Below are 26485 nucleotides of genomic sequence, written 5' to 3' on the forward strand. Positions count from 1 at the left end.
GCTCGGACATGAAAAAGCTTCACGGCCGCTGCGCCTTCACTCCGAGCAGCAGAGGGGAAGTTCCCTCCTAGTGCACAACGTAAACTTGGCTCCAATAAAAGCATCCGTTGGCACCTCGGTGGACAACAGGAAATCTTTGTTTATTGAAAAACATCCCGTTGTTGGCCTCGGGGTGCGTGACCCCTCTCGCTGAGCGTCATGTAGCAGCCTTGGTGGAGCCCCATATTTCAAGATCTCAGTTTACTGAACAAAGATGCCATATCCTTAACATAAACAACGAAGGCTCGAAATATGTGTGTACATGTAGTTCTGCGTCAGACCCGCGGACCCTCGTCTGTTGTTTAACATCACTGTAGACTTAGTGTCTGACATCCCCATGTTCACCTCCAGTTAGAAGGAGGCAGAATTAAATGTACAATAATAGTATAAAAGCTGATATACAGAACACAATGAATCTGTTTCAGCGACCCAGTCAATGGGTTTTTATTACGTTTCCAGCAACAGATCCATTTCATTCACAGTGAGAGTTCAACACATTTCCATTTCCATACACGTGCACATACATGTGGTCTATATACCAGAGAATGGGTATATATGGTTGGGTAAATACATGCAAAACAGATCATATTGCACTGCATTTGCTTGCAGTTGTTTCTGCGATGATGTGGGGGAATAAAAGGCTAAAAAAACACGTTACATTTTGAGGATATTTGATACCACTTGTTTACTTCTGTAGCTGTGTAGATCAACATAAGTATACGATAAATCGTGGTGATTATTACGATGTACAGTCTGTTTCACATTTCCATTAAAATGCACATCTGGAGATGGAGAAATGTCGGTAAGTCAGTGAGCGTGTACAGTACGAGCAGTACCTGAGGTCAAGTTTCTGGTAACAATATTTGGTACAATCAGTTTGTGGTCAAGGTGCGTGTACATCTCATCACGATCTTCACAGCGTGTCTGTGACTGCTCTCCTAACAAACACTAATAGCTAGTCGTCTCTGTGAAGTTTATGTACGTCTTCCATATTCTGGCTCTCGGCAGGTTGAGGTGTCGCATGTCTGCCACCTGTCCTGTGGTTCCGCCCGGGACGGTGCTCTGAGAACCAGTTAGAGATGGTCATGGCGAGGCGGAGGAGACCCAGGCTGATGCAGTGCACCTCCGAGGTGATGGGGATGTCGGAAAACAGCGCGCGATCCCTGCACATGAGGGCGTTGCGGCATTCAAAGTCTTTGACGATGTTGAGGATCTCCTGGCGCTCGGCCTGTCGCATCATCCCTCTTATATTCAGCAGGGTGGAGACGTGCTTCTTCCTGTATGGAGGAAGGATATGGGGAGGAAGGGGGGTAGACGGGTGTTAATGGAAATCGGGTCTGTTTGGTGTCGCCAAAGGCTGACATGACTGTGAGTAACAGTCGCATCTCTCTGAGTCACAGCATCTGTTTCTGGGAAGGAACGGGACATTTGGTGACACTTTCTAAAAAGACACATCTGTCATGATCTCGGGATCCAGATCTGTTCTTCTTAATGGAGTATAACGGATCTACAGATCTACTTAAGTACATGTTTGATTCAGGAGGATCTGTGTTTGAAGGATTGACTTGTGTGTAGGCTCAGTCACGTGTGCATGAATGGACTCTGCTGCAGTTAAATGAAGCACCCAGAAGGCCGGCAGCCTTTCATCTCTTGAAATACCGGCGGGGGATGCCCTGCAGTAAACAGAAGGGGTGAGTCAAGCAGTGAGTTAGCATGTCTCCAGGTCTGAACTACTCTGTTTTGCTCTCCTCTTCCACACCTCTCCCTCTTTGATTCCGAGCGTGGCACCAGTCTGTCTCCTGCAGGGTGGCAGGAACAGGAAGTACTCGGCAGCAGCTTCCTGTCTGCTCCGCGGAGAGTTCTGCGTCACACGCGGTCGTAGGTTGCCGACCGTCACCTGAGTCTTAATCTGTGCACAAACACCCCCCCACCCTCCCCTCCCTCGAGACCTCTCAGCCTCATCCATTCTCAAAACAGACCCGCTCTCCTCTCCAAAAATAGCAAAGTTAATGTAGATATGTTTCCGCACTTCTTTTCCTTGTTTTGATCCATTGTGACCAAAAAAAACCAAACATACATAGTGGTACGTTGGCTGAGGGCCAAGAACAGCACTGAATGTGTAGCAATAAGCATAAAAGAATATCGGACCTTCGGGGGTACGGCAGAGAGAATATCTGTTTTTATAGACGCTTCCTGGTTACGATAGAAATGTTCCAACACGGTTCGTTTGTTAAAACCTCTCACCGTATATCTGGAAACTCTTTCACCAGGACGGCAACCTCCATCTGGATGGAGGGAGTGTCCTCCAGGTGAATGATGTCAGCGAGGTGGCAGATGATGCTGTCTAACCAAGATGAACTTGATTCCTGAAGCAGAGAGGAGACAAAGAGCGTAGCAGCAAACTTAAAATTCATCATTAAGACGGACTTTCTTTGGAAATGAGTTCAACTAAGTGTAAAGTTCACTGCATTTGTCATCGCTGTTCTTCTTCTTCTGATTAAACATGTGTTTTTAAGATGTGGCCGTGGACTATCAGCCCTTCAGAGGAAACACAGATGAATACCTTTAAAACCATTCAGGTGATTTACTGAGTGAATAACAAAACTCCACCTCTGTTTTTCTGGGTCATGTTTTTCCTTCCAACACTCAGGAAAAAGAAAGCAGAATTCTTTGGCTTGGCATTCACTAAAAATAACGACTTCTTTTTTAGACCGCCATTAACCCCCCGCCCCCCTTCCCAAGTTCCCAGTTTCCACAGACACTTCATACCGCTCCTCGGCGAAAAAGGCCATCAAGGCCATCCCAGAGCCACATCAAAGCCAGCCAGCTGACAGGAACAGGAAGTTCCTTCTGAACACAGCAGCTTCCTGTTGTCAGCCGAGGTGACGGACACTTGTTTGAACTCGCGCACAGAAAGGGGGCAAATGCCACGCCGTCGGGCCCAGTTGTTTTACACCCTCTTCCCTTCTCTGGCAAGTGCTAACGTAAGCCCGGTCCATCCATCTCCATCTCACTGACAGCAGCCATTTTTCAGAGCTCAGTCCTGTATCAACACTGTCTGAGTTATTCCTGACCTGGGAAGTTCCAGGGTCAGACTCTGCGTTCCCTGCGCCGGCTCCGCTCCGTGTTTTTAAGAATCAGCATGTTGGAATTATTTATAATGCTTGGGGTTCTCAGGGTGCCACGCTAAAGACTATATATGTTCATTACAGGTTAAATCAGACTTACCAGATCCTTAAAGAGTCCTTTCAGCTGTTTGGCCTCATCTTGCAGGCGGAACGCCATCCTCTTCCTCGTCTTGGAGGACGTGCAGATGAGCCGTCCCCGCATGATGGCTCGGACATACTCCACCAGGACCCGCCGGTGCACCTCTCCCACCAGGGTCTGTCAGTCATTCAGAGACATGAACCACTGACTGGTTACATATAACCTTCCTTTAACATGTTAAACACCGTTAAACACGGATTGATCAGATCATCAAAGTGTTACCTGATACGGCGGAGAGTCCATCCTCCTGAACTTCTTGAAGTGTTGTTTAATGCTGGCTTCAATGGCCTCAAAGGCCTCCGTGTTGTTCAACCATTTCCTCTTTATCAGTTTGTCAAAGAAAGGCTGGAACAACAACACACCAAGTTCTGATTAATACAAGATATTTACTCAAGTCCTGTACTTAAGAGCAGTGTTGAGGTACTTTCAGTTACTTCCGCTCCACTACATTTCAGATATTGTACTTTTTACTGCATCACATTTATCGGATGGCTGTTGCAGATTTTGCATATAAAACATATGATCATCATATAAAATATGAATCATTAATTGAATTAAACCAACTTTAATGCATCAGTAACACTGATTGAACTAAAGTTATGTTGCCTGATCATACTTCTTTTTACTTGTACTTAAAGCTGGGGTAGGTAACAGCAAAAATACGCACATTTTAAAAGTGATCCAACCTATAACCTCAGCCCAGTGTTGCCAACTCTTTCCAATGAAAGTAGCTAGCAGCACAAACTCCAAAGACACAATTATCATAATGAATGTAAACGACAGACATGGCTACTGTTAGTACTCACAGCTGTTATGCTAGCAAGCTAACTGAAACGAGAATTTCAACACATATAAAGAAAATGTTAAGTATGATTTTGAATGGAAGTCTTTTTCTTTTCTTTTTTTACAAAGCCTTTTTTCAGTGACTCAATTCTTACAGCTTAAATATAGTTTTACATTGTGGGTTTACTACCATTTACTTACTGAGTAAAAGTATCTGAATACTTCTTTCACCACTAAACAACACACATACTCCATGGATGTGAAATAGAGACATACACAGATTACTTTGTGTTTCAAGGGAGTACATTCAAGGTTTCTTTTTATACCTAGAGGTATACAGTATGTCTGGTTAAAGAGAAGCAAGCTTTAAAGACTCCAATGAGACTTGCTCCTGACTTGCTCCTGACTTGCTCCTGCCTTGCTCCTGCCTTGCTGCTGCCTTGCTCCTGACTTGCTCCTGCCTTGCTCCTGCCTGGCTGCTGCCTTGCTCCTGCCTTGCTCCTGCCTTGCTCCTGACTTGCTCCTGACTTGCTCCTGCCTTGCTCCTGCCTTGCTCCTGCCTTGCTGCTGCCTTGCTCCTGCCTTGCTCCTGCCTTGCTGCTGCCTTGCTCCTGACTTGCTCCTGCCTTGCTCCTGCCTTGCTCCTGCCTTGCTGCTGCCTTGCTGCTGCCTTGCTCCTGACTTGCTGCTGCCTTGCTCCTGCCTTGCTCCTGCCTTGCTGCTGCCTTGCTCCTGCCTTGCTGCTGCCTTGCTGCTGCCTTGCTCCTGCCTTGCTGCTGCCTTGCTCCTGCCTTGCTCCTGCCTTGCTGCTGCCTTGCTCCTGACTTGCTGCTGCCTTGCTCCTGACTTGCTCCTGACTTGCTCCTGCCTTGCTCCTGCCTTGCTGCTGACTTGCTCCTGACTTGCTGCTGCCTTGCTCCTGACTTGCTCCTGCCTTGCTGCTGCCTTGCTGCTGACTTGCTGCTGCCTTGCTCCTGACTTGCTCCTGACTTGCTGCTGCCTTGCTCCTGACTTGCTCCTGACTTGCTCCTGCCTTGCTCCTGCCTTGCTGCTGACTTGCTGCTGACTTGCTGCTGCCTTGCTCCTGACTTGCTGCTGCCTTGCTCCTGACTTGCTCCTGACTTGCTCCTGCCTTGCTCCTGACTTGCTGCTGACTTGCTGCTGCCTTGCTGCTGCCTTGCTGCTGACTTGCTGCTGACTTGCTGCTGCCTTGCTGCTGACTTGCTGCTGACTTGCTGCTGCCTTGCTCACCCTGATGTGTTCAAACAGTCGGTCCGTCAGCACCCTCACTGACTGGTTGATGATCCTGTCCAGGGAGGAGTTGGCTCTCTGTGCAGACTCCTCACTGCCCTGTGGGTCACACTGCCTGCAGCGCTCCACTAAGGACCTACAGGATACACAGGACAGACGTTATCACGGACTTTCAGCAAATCTACTGCAGAAAATGAAGATTTTCAGTTTGAATAATAATGTATGAATGGCTTGTCTACCTGAGAGGAGGGCAGCAGTTCACCAGAGCTATGGTTCTGGAAACATATCCGTCCCCTCGGTCTCCAAATTCTGCCTGAGTATCATGAAACATCTCCGCCTTCCTCTGGAAACTGGACACACAGAGGTTTTATTATGAAAACCTGCTGAATGTTAATACAATCTGGAAATGAACAATCCTGTCCTGTCCTATAAAAACCGGGGTCCTCTTCACAGAGTCCGCCATGTTTCTACCGTAGCCCAGAACGGACTAACCAAACTCCGGCTCTAGAGAGAGACTTTCATGTTTTTAAGCTACCTGAAGGCCACCGTAGTTCTCCGTAGTTCTCCAATACACGTTGTGAAACTGTGGTAACGTGAGCCGCAGAGTGCTAAACCGTGGTACCGCCCGTTATTATGGTATGGATGGCCTCTGAGTGAGGTGAACGGCGTTACCAAGGCGGCTCACGTTACCGCAGTCTTGGAAAAGGAGTGATAAGGAGGGGTACTCAGTTGGTTGCAATCTGCAACCACACCACTAGATGTCACCAAATCCTACACACTGTCCCTTTAAATAAAAAAATACAATAAGTGTATTTTGTTTTTACGACCTGCAAACAACTTATTTTATAAATAGTAATTTTTTGTGTTTACAAATTTGGTTAAAGCCCCCCAGTTTTCCCGACTTTATGCCTCTCTGACACTCACTTGTAGAGAAAGTCGGCCAGTCCAACGAGACTACATCGAGCCACTCTCGCCCCTAGAAACTGGTTCACAGATGTAGACCTGTCCAAGTCCACCTTCAGCCTCTGGATGTGTGAAAGACGTGAACGATAAGTATCTTATGTGAAAAAGACATTTATTCATTTCACAGTGAACATGACGATGTGAGGATGTACCTGGATGACTGAGCGTGCCAGGTGGGACTGGTACTCCTCTATGTGCAGAGTCTGGGCCCATCGCCTCTCCTCTTCATCCAGAACCTGAATCAACTCTATCGTCACCTTCTCCTGAAAATCACAACATGAAATTAAAAAGTGTCTTCTAACCAGATTCTCTAAAGAAACAGCTGTGCAGGATATTTCTTACCCTGACGATGCTGATGCAGTCTTGTTCCAGCCTCTCCACCGTGTCTTGGGGCAGGATGGGCTCCAGAGGAGCATAGTTGATGGGTTTGGTGGTGCCAATGGTTCCGAGGACATCCCTAGCAGAAAATTTTAGATCAGTAAAAAACCGTTCCAGTTTCCAGGTTTGAAATGCATTCTTGCCTTGGAGGTTCACTGTCTAATAAGGTACTCTACCTGTTGTAGATGTTGTAGAACCAGTCCAGTAACGAGTAGACGTCAGTGATCTGCAGCGGGCCGCTAGTGATGGTCCGAAGACGTTTGGCCACGGCTCGATGGTAACTGTCCACATACACCTGGAAGGCAGCAAACTCCTCTGGGTAAATGGATACAGCATTCCTCCTCGCTGCATCCAGGTCATCCACCATCCGACTCCTCAGTCGCTCCAGGTACGAAGCCAGCTGGCCTGCCTGGGTGTCTACCTGATGTGGCAGGCTCCAGTCCGCGGCCTCCATCACAGCCTGCCTCCACTTAATCTTCAGCCTCCGGGGACGCTGGCTGGGCTGGATCTGGGGGCCCTCTCGCTCCGGCTTGGTGTCCTCTCTCAGGGCCCAGACGGCGTCAGCGTGCTCCTCCTGTTGGATCACCAGCACCACCAGCCCGAGGTTGGGACCGGCGCTGGGCTGGCGGAGGGACTCCCGCACCACATCCCACATCTCCTTCTGCAGGGCCTCGTACAGGAGCTCCACGTCCTTAGCCTTCCGCCGACTCGAGTCCAGCGTTGCGTTGGAGCTGAGGGAATCATCTAAGGATGAGGATGATAAGGGGAACATGCCCAGAGGGGTGCTGGGACGAAGGGTCGGAGAGGAAGTAGTCGTGGTCGGAAGAAGAGACAGCAGCTCACACTCTCGCTCCAGCTCCTGAATGTGAGTGTCGGCCAGGAGGAGGTCCCTGTGGTTGACCAGCTGTAGGATCTCCAGGACTGTGGGGAGGCAAGAAGAGAAACAGGAAGCTGTGTTTATTTGTCACAAAACGGAGGGTTAACCAACAAACTGGGAGATGGTAGATCTGTTTTTATGGATATGGAGTAGTCGTCTCATCCTTCACACTCTTCTATTCCTAGCGAGGATCCCTGTGGAGTCTGTCAACAGTAGCTTGGTTGAACTTCTATCTAGAGGAACCTGGGGTAGGAGGAAGTGCGGTCATTTCCTGATTTCACAGTCTGGTGTGATTGAACCCAGTGACTCAGGGATCTGGGGACTTCTCAGTCTCATCAGAGAGTTGTCTAGGATTGGGAGGAAGTACTGCTGAAGCTCGACCGGGAAAAGTTCTGTAATGTAAGGGGAACTCAGACTCTTCTGGGTCACCTGGTATGTTTTTAGATCAGGACCTGGACTTTTGCACCTGATGATTGTTACCTGAGAGGGGCTCTCTGGTTTTGACCACCGGCTCCTCCTCCTCTGTTTCCTCCTCGGCCTCTTGGGAGGCCTTGTCTGACATGGACTCCCTCTTCAGCTTGCCCAGACTGACCATCCTGAGGAAGGAGGGCCGCCTGGAAGCCTCCGCCTCGTTGTCTGTGCTCAGGTTTCCGCAGGGCAGGCTTTCTCTGCGCTCCTCCTTACGGCGACCTGTAAGGCTGCACAGCAACAACACAGAGCACGAACGACCATTTTAAATAAGACATCAGACTGCGTGATTTGCATACGCAGGAATGTATGAATAGGAATTACATTTGTATTGTACTCTACAGAATGGCCCAGTAGCTGCTATGTCTGGAATGCCACATATTCACACAAAACTGTGAGCGTCGGTTAAAAATAGTCCCATTGAGTAAGCACAGTGAGTACTCGACATGTCACCGAAAAACAAAAGAGGTTCCGTAGATCAACAAGTTTCTACAGCATATTACATAACTCAGGAAATAAGTACAATATACGCTATTCTATCACCGACCCAGCAGCAACGGGAACGAGGGATTTTCCATCTTTCAGCGTGTGGATAATTCATCACACGATTAGAGCTCAAAAAGTAAAACAGTTTCTCTGTCATAGTTACATTATTGTATTTTACAGGTATTTCTGTTGATGTTATTGGGTGTTGTTTTCAGATTTTCAGAATAATGTGGTTTATACACTATATATATTGTATAGTAGAAATATATTAATCAAAGATATCATACTTTAGAAGATTCTCCACAAGAGTTTCATCCACAGCTGCTGAAGTACTTTTTACTCTTTATATCACAAATCCGAATTCTTCACATTTCAACAGTTACAATCTTCTAAGTAGGGCCGTCAAAGTTAACGCGATAATAACGCATTAATGCAACTTGTAATTTTTAGGGTGTAGTGGGCTCTAAAGCTAGAGTGAAGATACAGTTATCATATGAGACTAGAAAACATCAGTACCAAGGAGGTTAAATAACGCTCCAAACTTACACTAAATGTTGGAGAGGATAAACAGTCATGTCCATGTTCAAAGGGGTCCCTTGACCTCTGACCTCTGACCTCTAGATCAGTGAATGTAAATGGGTTCTCTGGGTACCCACGAGTCTCCCCTTTACAGACATGCCCACTTTATGATCATCACATGCAGTTTGGGGCAAGTCATAGTCAAGTCAGCACACTGACACACTGACAGCTGTTGTTGCCTGTTGGGCTGCAGTTTGCCATGTTATGATGTGAGCATATTGTTTTATGCTAAATGCAATACCTGTGAGGGTTTCTGATCAATATCTGTCATTGATCTGTGTTGTTCATTGATTTACAATAATAAATATATACATACATTTACATAAAGCAGCATATTTGCCATATATATTTGAATAGACTGACAGCCCTACTTCTAAGGTCTGAACTGTTCTTCCTCACCGGAGCAGGGTCATAATCCCTTCGGAGCCCCTGCGTAGTCCTTTCCTTCTCTCTCTCTCTGGTGGGAGACTGTTTGAGTTTCCAGGGCTGTAGTGGGGAGAGTTGTTCCCCCATACGTTGCGTCCCGATATGCGCAGCCCCTTCCCCAGTTTTCCGAGGGTCTTGAGGGGCGACACTCCACAGATCCGCTCCAGGGTCCCCCTGAGGGGCCTCCCTTTAGGGTTCCCCGCCCCGTGCCTCGCGTTCACCTCGTTTTCCTCCTCTTCTCCATCACGGGAGGATCTGAGCTGGAGGTTACCCCTGACCTCCCCCATGATGAGGCCCATGTCACCTCCTTTCCTCTCGTCCTCATACAGGTCCACGTCCTCAAAGGGGTTCAAGTTCTTGTTCAGGTCCTTCAGGTCGTTCAGCTCCTTCAGATCGTTGAGATCATTCAAGTCCAGCCGGGGCAGGATCAGTTCTCCGTTCCCTCTGGGGAACTCGTGGCAGCTCTTGGACCGTCCCGGGAGCTTCTTCAGGATGGGCATGGTTGCTCTGGAGATTTTACCAAACTGCAAATCAACAACAGATTTAGTCATAAGGTTCAGTTATAAAACGGTCTATCTATCTACCACTAGCTGGTACTTAATGGTAATTTAAAAACTCAACCCACAGGAGTCCTGTACGGTAATATTGAGAATTAATAACCAGTTAAATCCACTGTACAAAAGACAGGACTCCGTGCATAAAGGAAAGTGAACTTTAAACTTGAAATGTGGAACCTATTTGTGTTGCTCCATCAGCCGTCAGACAGTTTATATAACTGGAAGCAAAAACATCCGTTCACATGCTGGTTATGTAATTCACTTCACTGAGCAATTAGGAAATATGGATTACAAACGCTGAACTATAACCTTATATAAATATTATATTAATCAGAACAAAATGTATATAATAATAATGAATGATTTTTTTCTTTCTCCTGCTAATTTGGGGAAAACACATTTTATTTATTATTATTTAAATCATATAATTTTTCTAACTGACTTTAAAAGTGGAATTTTTATGTTTTGTTGTTTAGTCAGAAAGGACAGCTAAAGCATGTGATACACCAAAAACACAATCTATTTTCTAAATGAGATGTTAATTTTTATGGAGATAAAGTATATCTGAAGTTAAAGAGTTGAGTCACACAGGTTAAAGGACAGAGTCAGTCTGTCCTACAGCAACACTCACTTTCCATACGTACATTAAAACAGTTTCTTTCTGCTGTAACCTAAAAATAAATCCAGAGACATCCAGCCGAAGATAACATGATTCTGAATTAGACAAAACAAGTCGTGTTTTTACTATGAAATTCCCTCTCTAGGAGGAAACATCGTCCAGGGAAACACAAAGTCAGACTTTTATACTAAAACCACATGAGCAGGAGGAATGATCACAGCTACCAACAACTGTTTCAGTGTGAGTACTGTTTTAAGATAGACGTATAAAGTATGAACCTATCGTTTAACATCGGTGTTTGATCTTAGTCACCACCCAACGCGGAATTAAAGCATTTTAAACACTTACACCTCCACGTCATCCAAGAGATGACAGACATCAGAGAGCAGACATCATTAAGGGCTCTTCGTCATCAGTTCAAATAGTTCAGATATATATAATAATATAAAGTAATCTCGTGAAGTAAAGTCAAACCAGGATGGAAACCATCTCCCTCAGATGTGAGTTTGCTCACTAGAACGTGTCAGTGTTTCTCACTGAACAACGGTAACAACATGTTTTCCTCAATCTATCAACTGTTTTCAACCTATTAGAAGAACACAACAAATGTCTAGGCACCAGTCTATGTCTGTATGTCTGTATGTATGTATGTATGTCTGTATGTATGTCTGTATGTATGTCTGTATGTATGTCTGTATGTATGTATGTCTGTATGTATGTATGTATGTCTGTCTGTATGTATGTCTGTATGTATGTATGTATGGGTAAAATGTCCAAACACAATAACTTCCCCAGAGAAACATACTAATGTGAACATTAATCAGAAGCAGCATAAATGAAGACAGCAGTTCCCTCCTCGGACCCAGATGAAGCTCAGAGAAGGAGACTTACCTGTTGAGATTGCCGTGCAGTGTTTTCAGTACGATGTCATCCTGGAGTGTGCTGGCTGTGCGGGCTGCCAGGCGGTGGAGTGTGTGTGCATGTGTGTGTGTGTGTGTGACTGATGAGTGTGAGAGCGTGTCCGAAAGTACTCGGTGACTCCAGAGAGCGATGTGGCTGCCTGTGGTTTCCTGTGGTTTCCTGACGGGCTCTATTGTGGTGGAAGGTGATATGTTTTCCTGAGGAAAGGCCCGTCCCGTCCTCTCTCCCCCTCCTATAGGCCACCGCCCCTCCGCCCCCTCTTCACCCTGGAGAACCCTCCTAATTACACTAATTACATTAACTGTACAGTAGAGGACGGGACAGAGCATTAACTGTACAGTAGAGGACGGGACAGATCATTAACCGTACAGTAGAGGACGGGACAGAGCATTAACTGTACAGTAGAGGACGGGACAGAGCATTAACCGTACAGTAGAGGACGGGACAGAGCATTAACTGTACAGTAGAGGACGGGACAGAGCATTAACCGTACAGTAGAGGACGGGACAGATCATTAACCGTACAGTAGAGGACGGGACAGAGCATTAACCGTACAGTAGAGGACGGGACAGAGCATTAACTGTACAGTAGAGGACGGGACAGAGCATTAACCGTACAGTAGAGGACGGGACAGAGCATTAACCGTACAGTAGAGGACGGGACAGAGCATTAACTGTACAGTAGAGGACGGGACAGAGCATTAACTGTACAGTAGAGGACGGGACAGAGCATTAACTGTACAGTAGAGGACGGGACAGAGCATTAACTGTACAGTAGAGGACGGGACAGAGCATTAACCGTACAGTAGAGGACGGGACAGAGCATTAACCGTACAGTAGAGGACGGGACAGAGCATTAACTGTACAGTAGAGGACGGGACAGAGCATTAACTGTACAGTAGAGGACGGGACAGAGCATTAACTGTACAGTAGAGGACGGGACAGAGCATTAACTGTACAGTAGAGGACGGGACAGAGCATTAACTGTACAGTAGAGGACAGGACAGAGCATTAACTGTACAGTAGAGGACAGGACAGAGCTCTCCCCTGCAGGGTTTTATAGTTTTATCAGCTCTACTCACCCTGTCTGTCTGTGTGCATGTATGTGTGCATGTGTGACTGTTAGAGGTAGAGAATGAACTATGAGGATGACTCTGTGTCCGTGGCCTTGAGTTCAGATTCCATTCAGACACCATCAGCAGTGTCATCTTCCTCAGCGGAAGACTTTAAGTGGGCTGATCAGAGCTAGGAGACAATCAGCTCTGGAGCTGCTGCTTTACTGCAGAGCCTCAAGGTCACTGCAGCCGTGGGGGGGGGCTCTAATGTCACACAAAGAACAGAACAGGAACAGCTGAAGGATATATGAGTGTGTGTGTGTGTGTGTGTGTGTGTGTGTGTGTGTGTGTGTGCGCGCGTGCGTGTGCGTGTGCGTGTGCGTGTGCGTGTGTGTGTGTGCACGCCCAAATAGCTTAGAGTTGTGCAATTAAAAAAGAAATAACCAAGCAAAGCAGCTTGAGAACGAGGTGAGAACCTCTGTGGTTAAACAGGACGTCCCTCCCTGTGGCTCCTCTCTGCCACCTGGTGGACAGTCTGGTGTAGGACAGGAGGTATATAGTGTCCCTCTCACCTGACCAATCAGACATGACCCCGATGAAGCATGGCTCACATACCCCTCCGCTCACTGCTTGACCCCCACTAAAGCCACACAATTGTTTAAATTTTGGGCCCCCTGAACCTCCAAACTGTTCAGATAATCCACATATTCTATATTATTCTATATTATTATTCTATATTATCCAAGTGCCTCCTGACATGGAAAACACATTAAACACGTTCAAATACAGGAAACACCCTCAGTGGAAGAAATCACTTTATTAGGACTAGTGTCTCTGCAGAATCAAAGTTTAGTGAATGCAACTGACAAAACTGAAAATGTAACAACATGTGAAAAACAGAAGGGAAGAATGAATATTAAAAAGCTACAGTGTATAAGTAATGCAACAGGACTATTAACAATGTTACATCATTCTGGTATATTGGATAATAAATAACATTCATGACCATCATAAATTATTAAATTAGTCATATATGTGCATGTTATCTAAAACATGTTCATGTGTTCAGTGGAAGGTGGAACAAAACATAACTTCAGTGTTAAACTCTACTGTGATGCTTTCAATGTTAAATACACCTTCAGATGATCAGTGTGGGATGTTGGATGATCTCAGTGTGGGATGTTGGATGATCTCAGTGTGGGATGTTGGATGATGATCTCAGTGTGGGATGTTGGATGATCTCAGTGTGGGATGTTGGATGATGATCAGTGTGGGATGTTGGATGATCTCAGTGTGGGATGTTGGATGATCTCAGTGTGGGATGTTGGATGATGATCTCAGTGTGGGATGTTGGATGATGATCTCAGTGTGGGATGTTGGATGATGATCTCAGTGTGGGATGTTGGATGATCTCAGTGTGGGATGTTGGATGATGATCTCAGTGTGGGATGTTGGATGATGATCTCAGTGTGGGATGTTGGATGATGATCTCAGTGTGGGATGTTGGATGATCTCAGTGTGGGATGTTGGATGATCTCAGTGTGGGATGTTGGATGATGATCTCAGTGTGGGATGTTGGATGATGATCTCAGTGTGGGATGTTGGATGATGATCTCAGTGTGGGATGTTGGATGATGATCTCAGTGTGGGATGTTAGATGATGATCAGTGTGGGATGTTGGATGATGATCTCAGTGTGGGATGTTGGATGATGATCTCAGTGTGGGATGTTGGATGATCTCAGTGTGGGATGTTGGATGATGATCTCAGTGTGGGATGTTGGATGATGATCTCAGTGTGGGATGTTAGATGATGATCAGTGTGGGATGTTGGATGATGATCTCAGTGTGGGATGTTAGATGATGATCAGTGTGGGATGTTAGATGATGATCTCAGTGTGGGATGTTGGATGATGATCTCAGTGTGGGATGTTGGATGATGATCTCAGTGTGGGATGTTGGATGATCTCAGTGTGGGATGTTGGATGATCTCAGTGTGGGATGTTGGATGATGATCAGTGTGGGATGTTGGATGATGATCAGTGTGGGATGTTGGATGATCTCAGTGTGGGATGTTGGATGATGATCAGTGTGGGATGTTGGATGATGATCAGTGTGGGATGTTGGATGATTATCTCAGTGTGGGATGTTGGATGATGATCAGTGTGGGATGTTGGATGATGATCAGTGTGGGATGTTGGATGATCTCAGTGTGGGATGTTGGATGATCTCAGTGTGGGATGTTGGATGATCTCAGTGTGGGATGTTGGATGATTATCTCAGTGTGGGATGTTGGATGATGATCAGTGTGGGATGTTGGATGATGATCAGTGTGGGATGTTGGATGATCTCAGTGTGGGATGTTGGATGATCTCAGTGTGGGATGTTGGATGATCTCAGTGTGGGATGTTGGATGATGATCTCAGTGTGGGATGTTGGATGATGATCAGTGTGGGATGTTGGATGATTATCTCAGTGTGGGATGTTGGATGATGATCAGTGTGGGATGTTGGATGATGATCAGTGTGGGATGTTGGATGATGATCAGTGTGGGATGTTGGATGATCTCAGTGTGGGATGTTGGATGATCTCAGTGTGGGATGTTGGATGATGATCTCAGTGTGGGATGTTGGATGATGATCAGTGTGGGATGTTGGATGATGATCAGTGTGGGATGTTGGATGATCTCAGTGTGGGATGTTGGATGATCTCAGTGTGGGATGTTGGATGATCTCAGTGTGGGATGTTGGATGATGATCTCAGTGTGGGATGTTGGATGATGATCAGTGTGGGATGTTGGATGATCTCAGTGTGGGATGTTGGATGATCTCAGTGTGGGATGTTGGATGATGATCAGTGTGGGATGTTGGATGATGATCAGTGTGGGATGTTGGATGATGATCAGTGTGGGATGTTGGATGATCTCAGTGTGGGATGTTGGATGATCTCAGTGTGGGATGTTGGATGATGATCTCAGTGTGGGATGTTGGATGATGATCAGTGTGGGATGTTGGATGATGATCAGTGTGGGATGTTGGATGATGATCTCAGTGTGGGATGTTGGATGATCTCAGTGTGGGATGTTGGATGATCTCAGTGTGGGATGTTGGATGATGATCTCAGTGTGGGATGTTGGATGATGATCAGTGTGGGATGTTGGATGATCTCAGTGTGGGATGTTGGATGATCTCAGTGTGGGATGTAGGATGATCTCAGTGTGGGATGTTGGATGATGATCTCAGTGGGATGTAGGATGTGTAACAGGATGTTATTATAAATGAAGAGAGGTATATATTCTATTTTTTGATGATCCTTCAACAACTTTCACCAGATACGTCATCAGTTAGTCTCCAGAAACATCCAACTACACTGAAGGATACACCGGTGTATCCTCGCTTATAGCTCCTCGCTCCTCGCTCCTCGCTCCTCGCTCCTCGCTCCTCGCTACGCATTTTAGGAATTTGGATGTCCTCCAAGATGGAGCGCTGAGATCGATTTCCAAGTCACAAGCCGGAGGAGCGAGGAGACAAGGAGACAAGGAGACGAGGAGGCACAAAATGGTGAAATGAGATGCAGCTTCTGTGTACATGGAGACAGTGATGATGATGATGAGAGCTTCTTCCAGTCGAGTAGAAGTGAGCGACAGGTTTTGATGTTAATAAAAGGTCTTTTGGGAATACTGAGTGGAAAATTGTATATTTCTATGATGTATATCTTCCTGTATGATTACTGACTATTTGTGCTTTGTGCATCTCGAGAGTGAAGCCCTTTTATTTCTATTTCATGTTTTATCCTCGGCCAGCTGTCCACCCATGAGATGTGTCTCAAACAGCTGTTTCTTTAGTGGTTAAAGTGGTTAAAGGAATAGTTTGATATTGTGTGCCAGATTATTTCTTCTCTTCTTTTTGTGCCGGACTATTTTTTTATTTATTTATATTTTTGTGCCAGACTATTTTTTTTCTTTTTTTGTGCCATACCAAATCTTTATTTTATTTTTTTTTTGTGCCAGACTATTTTTTCATTTATTTTATTTTATTTTTTTGTGCTGGACTATTTCTTGGCCTGGAGCAGTGACCTCCTGGAGTCTTGTCATCGATGTGAGGTTGCCAGGCAACCAGCAGAGACTCCACATGATATAAAGTCTTAATTAGTGAGTATTAGGGTAGATTTTCTCCTTCTTTGCCTTCCACGGGCCAATAGAACTGCCGTGTTGTTGTCATGTCATGACAGCGTGTGCAGTGTGTGTCTTGGTTGGAGGGGGGTGGGGGGGTCGTCAGAGGGTCTGGTTCTGGCCTCGGGCGTGGTGGGACTGATGCTGTTGCTGTGGGTTGTTAAAGTGGTAGGGCTCATGGCGGTAGTGGCTGTTGCAGATGATGGGATGCTCGATGCCTTCGCTCTGCAGCTCGTCCTGCTTCTGAACTCCCTCCAGCTTCACCACCAGCTCTCTGATGAAGGTCTGAGGAGGAGGAGGAGCAGAGCACCCACAGCAGGTGGTCCAACAGGTCAGTACAACCACAATCTGTTATTTTACAATGTAAGTAAGTAATAGCTTATCTAATATAATACTGCTAAATGTCCAGTTCAACATGAACAGGGCTGCAGTGGGTTAGGGTTAGGTTTGGAGGATGGAGCTCATCTTTAGGGGGAGGATGGAGCTCACCTTTAAGGGGAGGATGGAGCTCACCTTTAAGGGGAGGATGGAGCTCACCTTTAAGGGGAGGATGGAGCTCACCTTTAGGGGGAGGATGGAGCTCACCTTTAAGGGGAGGATGGAGCTCATCTTTAGGGGGAGGGTGGAGCTCATCTTTAGGGGGAGGATGGAGCTCACCTTTAAGGGGAGGATGGAGCTCACCTTTAAGGGGAGGATGGAGCTCATCTTTAGGGGGAGGGTGGAGCTCATCTTTAGGGGGAGGATGGAGCTCATCTTTAGGGGGAGGATGGAGCTCATCTTTAGGGGGAGGATGGAGCTCACCTTTAGGGGGAGGATGGAGCTCACCTTTAAGGGGAGGATGGAGCTCATCTTTAGGGGGAGGGTGGAGCTCATCTTCAGGGGGAGGATGGAGCTCATCTCTAGGGGGAGGATGGAGCTCACCTTTAAGGGGAGGATGGAGCTCATCTTTAGGGGGAGGATGGAGCTCATCTTTAGGGGGAGGATGGAGCTCATCTTTAGGGGGAGGATGGAGCTCATCTTTAAGGGGAGGATGGAGCTCACCTTTAAGGGGAGGATGGAGCTCATCTTTAGGGGGAGGGTGGAGCTCATCTTTAGGGGGAGGATGGAGCTCATCTTTAGGGGGAGGATGGAGCTCATCTTTAGGGGGAGGATGGAGCTCATCTTTAGGGGGAGGATGGAGCTCATCTTTAAGGGGAGGATGGAGCTCATCTTTAGGGGGAGGATGGAGCTCATCTTTAGGGGGAGGATGGAGCTCATCTTTAGGGGGAGGATGGAGCTCATCTTTAGGGGGAGGATGGAGCTCATCTTTAGGGGGAGGGTGGAGCTCATCTTTATGGGGAGGATGGAGCTCATCTTTATGGGGAGGATGGAGCTCATCTTTAGGGGGAGGATGGAGCTCATCTTTATGGGGAGGATGGAGCTCATCTTTATGGGGAGGATGGAGCTCATCTTTAGGGGGAGGATGGAGCTCATCTTTAGGGGGAGGATGGAGCTCATCTTTAAGGGGAGGGTGGAGCTCATCTTTAGGGGGAGGATGGAGCTCATCTTTAGGGGGAGGATGGAGCTCATCTTTAGGGGGAGGATGGTGCAACATCCGCGCCCGCGCCCGGCAGCAGCGGATGCTCCAACCAGGGGCAGTTCCTCGCTGCTCCGCTGGTCAAGACCAACAACGACATCACGCTGCTAGAGGCCGTACTGCTGGACCCGCTGGAGGGGAGGGAGGCACGGGAGAACCATAACCAGAACTGCACGGGACAGACTGTCAGACCCTGCTGCAGTAAAATGAGAGGTTTTTCTAAAGGGACTCTGGTGCTCGGAAACACTACCGCTGTAGTCCACATGGGACCGCCAAGATCATCAGTTCCTCGTAGTGACTTTAAATGACTAAAAGTATAAATGATCCATATCAGATATCTGATCAGAACATTAAACTAACAAAAACTAGGAGTGAAGAAGCTTTACTTGCTTGTTTAGTCATCCCCCCCCCGCCCCTTTCTGTTGACTGTTTTGAGTGTTCTTATGTCCATAGATGGAGAAAGGCTGCAGGGTCCCTGGAGGAGGATATCTGTATCTGTATTTGTATAGATGGAGAAAGGCTGCAGGGTCCCGGGGAGGATATCTGTATCTGTATAGATGGAGAAAGGCTGCAGGGTCCCTGGAGGAGGATATCTGTATCTGTATCTGTATAGATGGAGAAAGGCTGCAGGGTCCTGGGAGGAGGATGACCTGAACGCTTCAACTCTGTCTACTGTTAATGTGTTGGGGTGTAAATGTGTTGCTCATGAGCTTTTTTTAAGAACAAATAAGTCATAAAAAAGTCACCAGACTGTGATCTCAATGCACATGCCAGAAAATCTGACTTTTTTGAGCATCATATTTGGATCAGCTGCTTCCTCTGTATAAAGCTGAGTCTCAGCTCCTACGGCCTGATGTCCAGATATGGTGTGTTATGGCAACAGTACAAGTAGAGGAGGGATAAACAGACAGCCCCGGTCTCTAATAAACACTGACCGTAAACACTTCTCTGACTCTAGATTCATGTGTGTTTGTTACAGACATCAGTGGTAAAACTCATTCTAGTCTCGGCGGTTCAGTGTGAGGTTTGAGGAGCTGCCGTGTCAAAATCTCCCTGAAGCAGTGGAAGTTTTTTAGAGACAGCTATCCCCCCCTCTGTTTAGTTTGAGTGTGTTCATGCCTGCGTACAACAGGAAGTGGCATATCTCTTGGAAAGCCATTAAAGCTGCAGACAGCTCTGTTTGTTTATGTGAAACTTTACTTGCTGTAATTCTTCCTCCTTCTCATACCAGCCTTCTAACCAGGGAATGAGACGGGGGGGGGGGGGGGGGGGATGAAATCCAGCGTTTATCTGATGGTAAAATAAGGTCAAAGTCTCAGTCACGGGCTAGATGTTCTAAAGCTTGAAAGTCTAGTTTCCGCTCAGAACACTTGAATTACAACATGCTGAAAGGTTATTATGGGATGTTTTGACCAATGATGCCAAAAATATTCTGCCTACTGCAGCTTTAATTTGACGACACAGACTGTTAAGCCTCATATTGACTTCAGGGAAATATTTTAGCACAGAAGAAGGACTGTGAATCTTGTAACCGTTACCAACGGAGGCATGTTAGGAAGGTTTGGTCCAGTTTAAACAGGAGGAATGATCACAGCAAGCAAAAACGGCTTCACTTTACATTATGGACATGTGAGTGTATCTTTAATGATGCTCCACACCAGAGTGCGAGTAAGGAGAGCAGCAGCTCCACTGACCCGCCCTCCCTCCCTCGCTGCTCTTTTGCCTGAGTTTGCATCAGTGACCAGCAGACCGACCTCAGCGAGGCCGACGCCTCCGTCCAGAAAGACTCTTTGTGCTTCAGATAGAAAGAAAAAGGCAAGAGAGCACAGAAAGCCATTGTTGAGGCGTGTCGGGTGACGGTGGGGCGAGGAGTCAGAAGCTGCAGCTTCAGTTTTGGTGCATGTGACCAGTGTGTGTGTGTGTATGTGTATGTGTGTGCATGTAGGTTTACTGTACATATGCATACTAACCCTGGGTGGGTCATGTTAAAACATACCTCTGTGTTGTTACTGCACTTTCGAAGAAGCTCCTGTCAAAGAATAGAGAGATTATGTTGAAACAAACCAGCCACATAAAAATATATTCATTTTCAATATTCTACCATAAAATCTCTCAGTAGTACTGAGAGTACTGAGAGTACTGAGAGTACTGAGAGTACTGAGTACTGAGATTACTGAGTACTGAGATTACTGAGAGTACCGAGAGTACTGAGAGTACTGAGAGTACTGAGAGTACTGAGTACTGAGATTACTGAGTACTGAGATTACTGAGTACTGAGATTACTGAGAGTACTGAGATTACTGAGAGTACTGAGAGTACTGAGATTACTGAGTACTGAGATTACTGAGTACTGAGAGTACTGAGAGTACTGAGATTACTGAGTACTGAGAGTACTGAGAGTACTGAGAGTACTGAGAGTACTGAGATTACTGAGTACTGAGATTACTGAGTACTGAGATTACTGAGAGTACTGAGAGTACTGAGATTACTGAGTACTGAGATTGCTGAGAGTACTGAGAGTACTGAGATTACTGAGTACTGAGATTACTGAGTACTGAGAGTACTGAGAGTACTGAGATTACTGAGTACTGAGAGTACTGAGAGTACTGAGAGTACTGAGAGTACTGAGATTACTGAGTACTGAGAGTACTGAGAGTACTGAGATTACTGAGTACTGAGAGTACTGAGAGTACTGAGAGTACTGAGAGTACTGAGATTACTGAGTACTGAGATTGCTGAGTACTGAGAGTACTGAGAGTACTGAGAGTACTGAGATTACTGAGTACTGAGATTACTGAGTACTGAGAGTACTGAGAGTACTGAGAGTACTGAGAGTACTGAGATTACTGAGTACTGAGATTACTGAGTACTGAGAGTACTGAGAGTACTGAGAGTACTGAGAGTACTGAGATTACTGAGTACTGAGATTACTGAGAGTACTGAGAGTACTGAGATTACTGAGAGTACTGAGATTACTGAGTACTGAGATTACTGAGATTACTGAGTACTGAGAGTACTGAGATTACTGAGTACTGAGATTACTGATTACTGAGATTACTGAGTACTGAGATTACTGAGAGTACTGAGTACTGAGATTACTGAGTACTGAGATTACTGAGAGTACTGAGTACTGTATAACGATATTAACTCTTTCAGACACGTCTATTGGAGTGAATAAAATCAGTTCATCTTGGTAAAGAAATTCTCTAATCATGAATTAACGATGCTGTATAATTGATATAACCAGCGCCCTCTTATATATCTATATCTATATCTATGGATGTAGATATAGATATATACACAGGTCATGTTACCTGTAACTTTCTGACTCGCTCCTCATCGTTAGGCAGGTCGATCAGGTCATCGATGTTCACCTCCTCTGGCACATCACCTCCCTGAAGGAAACACAAGGACACAAAACACATGATCTAGATGTTCTGTGTGTCGCACAGCGTATTTTTGCTTTTTACATTTTTTTTGCTTACATTTTTACATATAAAAAATGTGTGATTAATTTGCAATTAATTATGATTAAATATTTCAATTTATTGCCAGCCCTAGTATTTATTAAGATCCCCATAAATTGATGCATGAAAACACAGCAATTCTTATTCTCAGGGTATTATGCACTAAAGAAAACACATGTATTAATATTATATTCTATTTCTGCCAGTAGATCCTCCTAATCACTGCACACTGTTCCTTTAAAACTAAAGTCTGTATATTTAAAGGAACAGTTCAAGCAGCATTAATTGATTCCAGGGAACCTCAATGTACTTGTGAAGATGAAAAACTAAAAAGTTCTTTGGGTACCTGACTGTAGGGCGAGGAGAAATCATGTCTAACATCCAACGCCTCACACATTCACACATCCATCACTTGCATGTTTAGGCTCTGGAGGCTGAATACTAACAATGTTCACATAATACTTGCTCTGTTTGAACAAACAGTCATTGTACCAGCTGAGCTGGGTGACGGGGTCAGTCCCATCCGCCCGTCCACACCACCGCACTGACACATACAGGACTCTAGCAGCTTCATCTCTACACACTACAACTCTACAGGCAGCTCCTTCTCACCTGAAAAACTAATACAAGAATAATTATTATAATCATTAGTACAGAGGACGGAACCTGCCAAAATCAAAATAATGAATAAATAAATGACTCAATAAATAAATAAATATGTCATTAAATCACTAACTCCGTTTGCATAATGAGGCAGAAATGCATAAAGAAATGTAAAAAGAAATGAAAAGAATACATAAATAAATAAGTTTGGGGAAATAAATAAGGGGTGAAAGGCAAATGGGAAAAGCGTGCAGAAATAAATAAATGCAGAAATAAATAAATAAATAAATACATTTAAAAATAAATACAAATAAATAAAAAAAATAAAATAAAAAATAAAATAAAAATAAATAAATAAAAATTTAAAAAATAATACAAATAAATACATAAATAAATAAAAGGAAACATTAAAGGGGGTTATTAATACAAAGGTAAACAAATAAAAAAGCAAATTAAAATAGAAATATAAATTTGTCATATTTTATTAATTAATCAATGGCTACACTTATTTTTAATATTATTTCTTTCTACATTTAATGATTTATTTATTTGTTTATTTATTTTTTATTTTGGCAGGTTCCGTCCTCCGTACTCTAGAATATACCGCCCCCCCACCCCCATCTGAATATCTCCATCCACAGTTTAAGAACTACCTTCGCAAAGGTGCACTATATTTTCTCTCTAGCCAATCAGAGCAGACTGGGCTTTATCGGGAGGACGGGGGGGGCTCTTAAAGAGACAGGAGCTAAAACGCAGCGTTTCAGACAGACGGTGAATACAGCGATATTCAGACAGACAGACAGGAGGAAAAAAATAAAGTGTTTTTTGAACATTAAATTATGTAAACGTGTTCTGTAGAAACCAAACCCTAACCAACCCCTAACTACCCTAACCCTAACCAAAATACAAGTATGAACCTGATATGTCCCCTTTAAATCATATCAACAATTTCCAATAGGACGATTCTCTCCTTTAATATTAAAATCAATGTTTTGTGTGAATATGCCATTGGCTCTCTGACTTATCTCATTTTAGATTATGTGACTTCTCTTTCCTCACAATGAACATATTTGGCTTTCACAACATAATCCTGCATTTTTTGTCCAAAAATGTGCTTTCCTCTCCAGCCATGTGTCCTCATGAGAGACCCCGAGCTCCCGTCAGCAGCCAGATGTGCAGTGTTTACCTCCTCCTGGGACCAACTATACAACAGCGCCTTCCCTCCTCCGTAACACTCCCTTCTTCCTTTTTTTCACATCCTTCATCCCTCTCTCGGTTGCCCATGTAAGGTAAGCACCAAGAAAGATAGAGGTCTGTGAGAAGGGACGACCGTGGACCTCACATCTACAGGATGCTTGGCCTTGTAAGGAGAAGCAGGCTGCCCCACCTCTCCTCTCACTCATCACCTCATAGATCACCAGAGGAGGACCGACTGTGTCCTCTCAGTGTGTCTTCATATCAGTCTTCTTTAAAATATAGAAACCTTATAGGCTGCCCCACCTCTCCTCTCACTGATCACCTCATCTCAGTGTGTCTTCATATCAGTCTTCTTTAAAATATAGAACCTTTATAGGCTGCCCCACCTCTCCTCTCACTCATCAGCTCATAGATCACCAGAGGAGGACCGACTGTGTCCTCTCAGTGTGTCTTCATATCACAGTCTTCTTTAAAATATAGAAACCTTATAGGCTGCCCCACCTCTCCTCTCACTCATCACCTCATCTCAGTGTGTCTTCATATCACAGTCTTCTTTAAATATAGAACCTTTATAGGCTGCCCCACCTCTCCTCTCACTCATCACCTCATAGATCACTAGAGGAGGACCGACTGTGTCCTCTCAGTATGTCTTCATATCACAGTCTTCTTTAAATATAGAAACCTTTATAGGCTGCCCCACCTCTCCTCTCACTCATCACCTCATAGATCACCAGAGGAGGACCGACTGTGTCCTCTCAGTGTGTCTTCATATCACAGTCTTCTTTAAAATATAGAAACCTTATAGGCTGCCCCACCTCTCCTCTCACTCATCACCTCATCTCAGTGTGTCTTCATATCACAGTCTTCTTTAAATATAGAACCTTTATAGGCTGCCCCACCTCTCCTCTCACTCATCAGCTCATAGATCACCAGAGGAGGACCGACTGTGTCCTCTCAGTGTGTCTTCATATCAGTCTTCTTTAAATATAATAACTTTATATTTAAAGCTTCTCATCACCTCATAGATCACCAGAGGAGGACCGACTGTGTCCTCTCAGTGTGTCTTCATATCACAGTCTTCTTTAAAATATAGAAACCTTATAGGCTGCCCCACCTCTCCTCTCACTGATCACCTCATAGATCACCAGAGGAGGACCGACTGTGTCCTCTCAGTATGTCTTCATATCAGTCTTCTTTAAAATATAGAAACCTTATAGGCTGCCCCACCTCTCCTCTCACTCATCACCTCATAGATCACCAGAGGAGGACCGACTGTGTCCTCTCAGTGTGTCTTCATATCACAGTCTTCTTTAAATATAGAACCTTTATAGGCTGCCCCACCTCTCCTCTCACTCATCACCTCATAGATCACCAGAGGAGGACCGACTGTGTCCTCTCAGTGTGTCTTCATATCAGTCTTCTTTAAATATAATAACTTTATATTTAAAGCTTCTCATCACCTCATAGATCACCAGAGGAGGACCGACTGTGTCCTCTCAGTGTGTCTTCATATCAGTCTTCTTTAAATATAATAACTTTATATTTAAAGCTTCTCATCACCTCATAGATCACCAGAGGAGGACCGACTGTGTCCTCTCAGTGTGTCTTCATATCAGTCTTCTTTAAATATAATAACTTTATATTTAAAGCTTCTCATCACCTCATAGATCACCAGAGGAGGACCGACTGTGTCCTCTCAGTGTGTCTTCATATCACAGTCTTCTTTAAAATATAGAAACCTTATAGGCTGCCCCACCTCTCCTCTCACTGATCACCTCATAGATCACCAGAGGAGGACCGACTGTGTCCTCTCAGTATGTCTTCATATCAGTCTTCTTTAAAATATAGAAACCTTATAGGCTGCCCCACCTCTCCTCTCACTCATCACCTCATAGATCACCAGAGGAGGACCGACTGTGTCCTCTCAGTGTGTCTTCATATCAGTCTTCTTTAAATATAATAACTTTATATTTAAAGCTTCTCATCAGCTCATAGTTGACTGTAGAGAGTTACACCTTTAATGTGGACACAATCTTTTGATAAGCATTATTGTCTTATGATATAATACAGTATATATTTTAGGAAGCAGTTTGTCTCTCATCCACCCACCTGACCCGAGTACAGCCGGTCCAGACTCTCGTCAATCCACTTCTCCACGTCCAGCCGCCTCTGCAGCTCCTTCCGGTTGTACTTCACGGTAACCCGGGCATGTCTCTTCGGGATATTACCACCGTGATCCTCAAACAAACCCAAATCTGATGAATGAACTTCCTCAGTTTCCTCAAGTGTTGCCATGTCTGGTGTGGTGTGGTGTGACTGGTCTGACTGGTTCGTCTGGAGGAGAGAGAGCAGCTGGACTGGGAGGAGACGGGCTCAGTCACACAGTGCTGAGAGGAATCAGGGCAGACTACTGCACTGTAAAAACTAGAACTTGTATTTGTTGGCTTAAAAAAGCGTTTCAAGTTGTTAAGACTTTGAAATATACATTATTAACATTTGAGTCCAAAATATAAGTCAGTCCAGCAAACCGTCAAATCCCTTAAGTGAGTTCATAATACTCAAATCTCTCAGTTGTGAACACAGACGGGATGGGTGCATGCCAAAGCTCTTAATTGCATCCCCGTTCCCCTCACTTGCGTCTTAGTCCCTCCCACCAGGGAAGCATGGAGAGACGCAAGGAAACCATGCGAGGAGAGAGGAAACGAGGAAACCATGCGAGGAGAGAGGAAACGAGGAAACCATGCGAGGAGAGAGGAAACGAGGAAACCATGCGAGGAGAGAGGAAACGAGGAAAGCCGCTTTAAG

The 26485-nt window shown here is 45.2% G+C and overlaps 3 protein-coding genes across 3 annotated transcripts; all 3 read right to left on the reverse strand.

Annotated features, from left to right (window-relative positions):
- Window positions 1-454: 454 nt before the first annotated feature.
- exoc3l2a (exocyst complex component 3-like 2a) lies at window positions 455-11727 on the reverse strand. Its single transcript, XM_074610724.1, has 13 exons — window positions 11585-11727; window positions 9491-10041; window positions 8039-8256; window positions 6858-7602; window positions 6646-6760; window positions 6456-6566; window positions 6265-6365; window positions 5580-5690; window positions 5341-5476; window positions 3529-3651; window positions 3268-3423; window positions 2284-2405; window positions 455-1316 (listed from the first exon to the last, which is right to left on the reverse strand). The coding sequence occupies exons 2-13, from the start codon at window positions 10015-10017 to the stop codon at window positions 995-997; spliced, it is 2787 nt and encodes a 928-aa protein (XP_074466825.1). The 5' UTR covers window positions 10018-10041; window positions 11585-11727; the 3' UTR covers window positions 455-994.
- On the reverse strand, window positions 4277-5333 carry LOC141752651 (uncharacterized; the record flags this gene model as incomplete). The annotated part of the gene is made up of 1 exon (XM_074610726.1): window positions 4277-5333. A coding segment is annotated over one exon (918 nt), but the record flags the coding sequence as incomplete, so codon positions are not given.
- A 5099-nt stretch (window positions 11728-16826) lies between the features above and the next one.
- ppp1r14aa (protein phosphatase 1, regulatory (inhibitor) subunit 14Aa) lies at window positions 16827-26284 on the reverse strand. Its single transcript, XM_074611119.1, has 4 exons — window positions 25790-26284; window positions 21728-21808; window positions 20410-20442; window positions 16827-17122 (listed from the first exon to the last, which is right to left on the reverse strand). The coding sequence occupies exons 1-4, from the start codon at window positions 25973-25975 to the stop codon at window positions 16940-16942; spliced, it is 483 nt and encodes a 160-aa protein (XP_074467220.1). The 5' UTR covers window positions 25976-26284; the 3' UTR covers window positions 16827-16939.
- Between the last annotated feature and the right edge of the window lie 201 nt (window positions 26285-26485).

Source organism: Sebastes fasciatus, chromosome 16, assembly GCF_043250625.1.
Source record: "Sebastes fasciatus isolate fSebFas1 chromosome 16, fSebFas1.pri, whole genome shotgun sequence".
Classification (NCBI taxonomy): Eukaryota; Metazoa; Chordata; class Actinopteri; order Perciformes; family Sebastidae; genus Sebastes; species Sebastes fasciatus.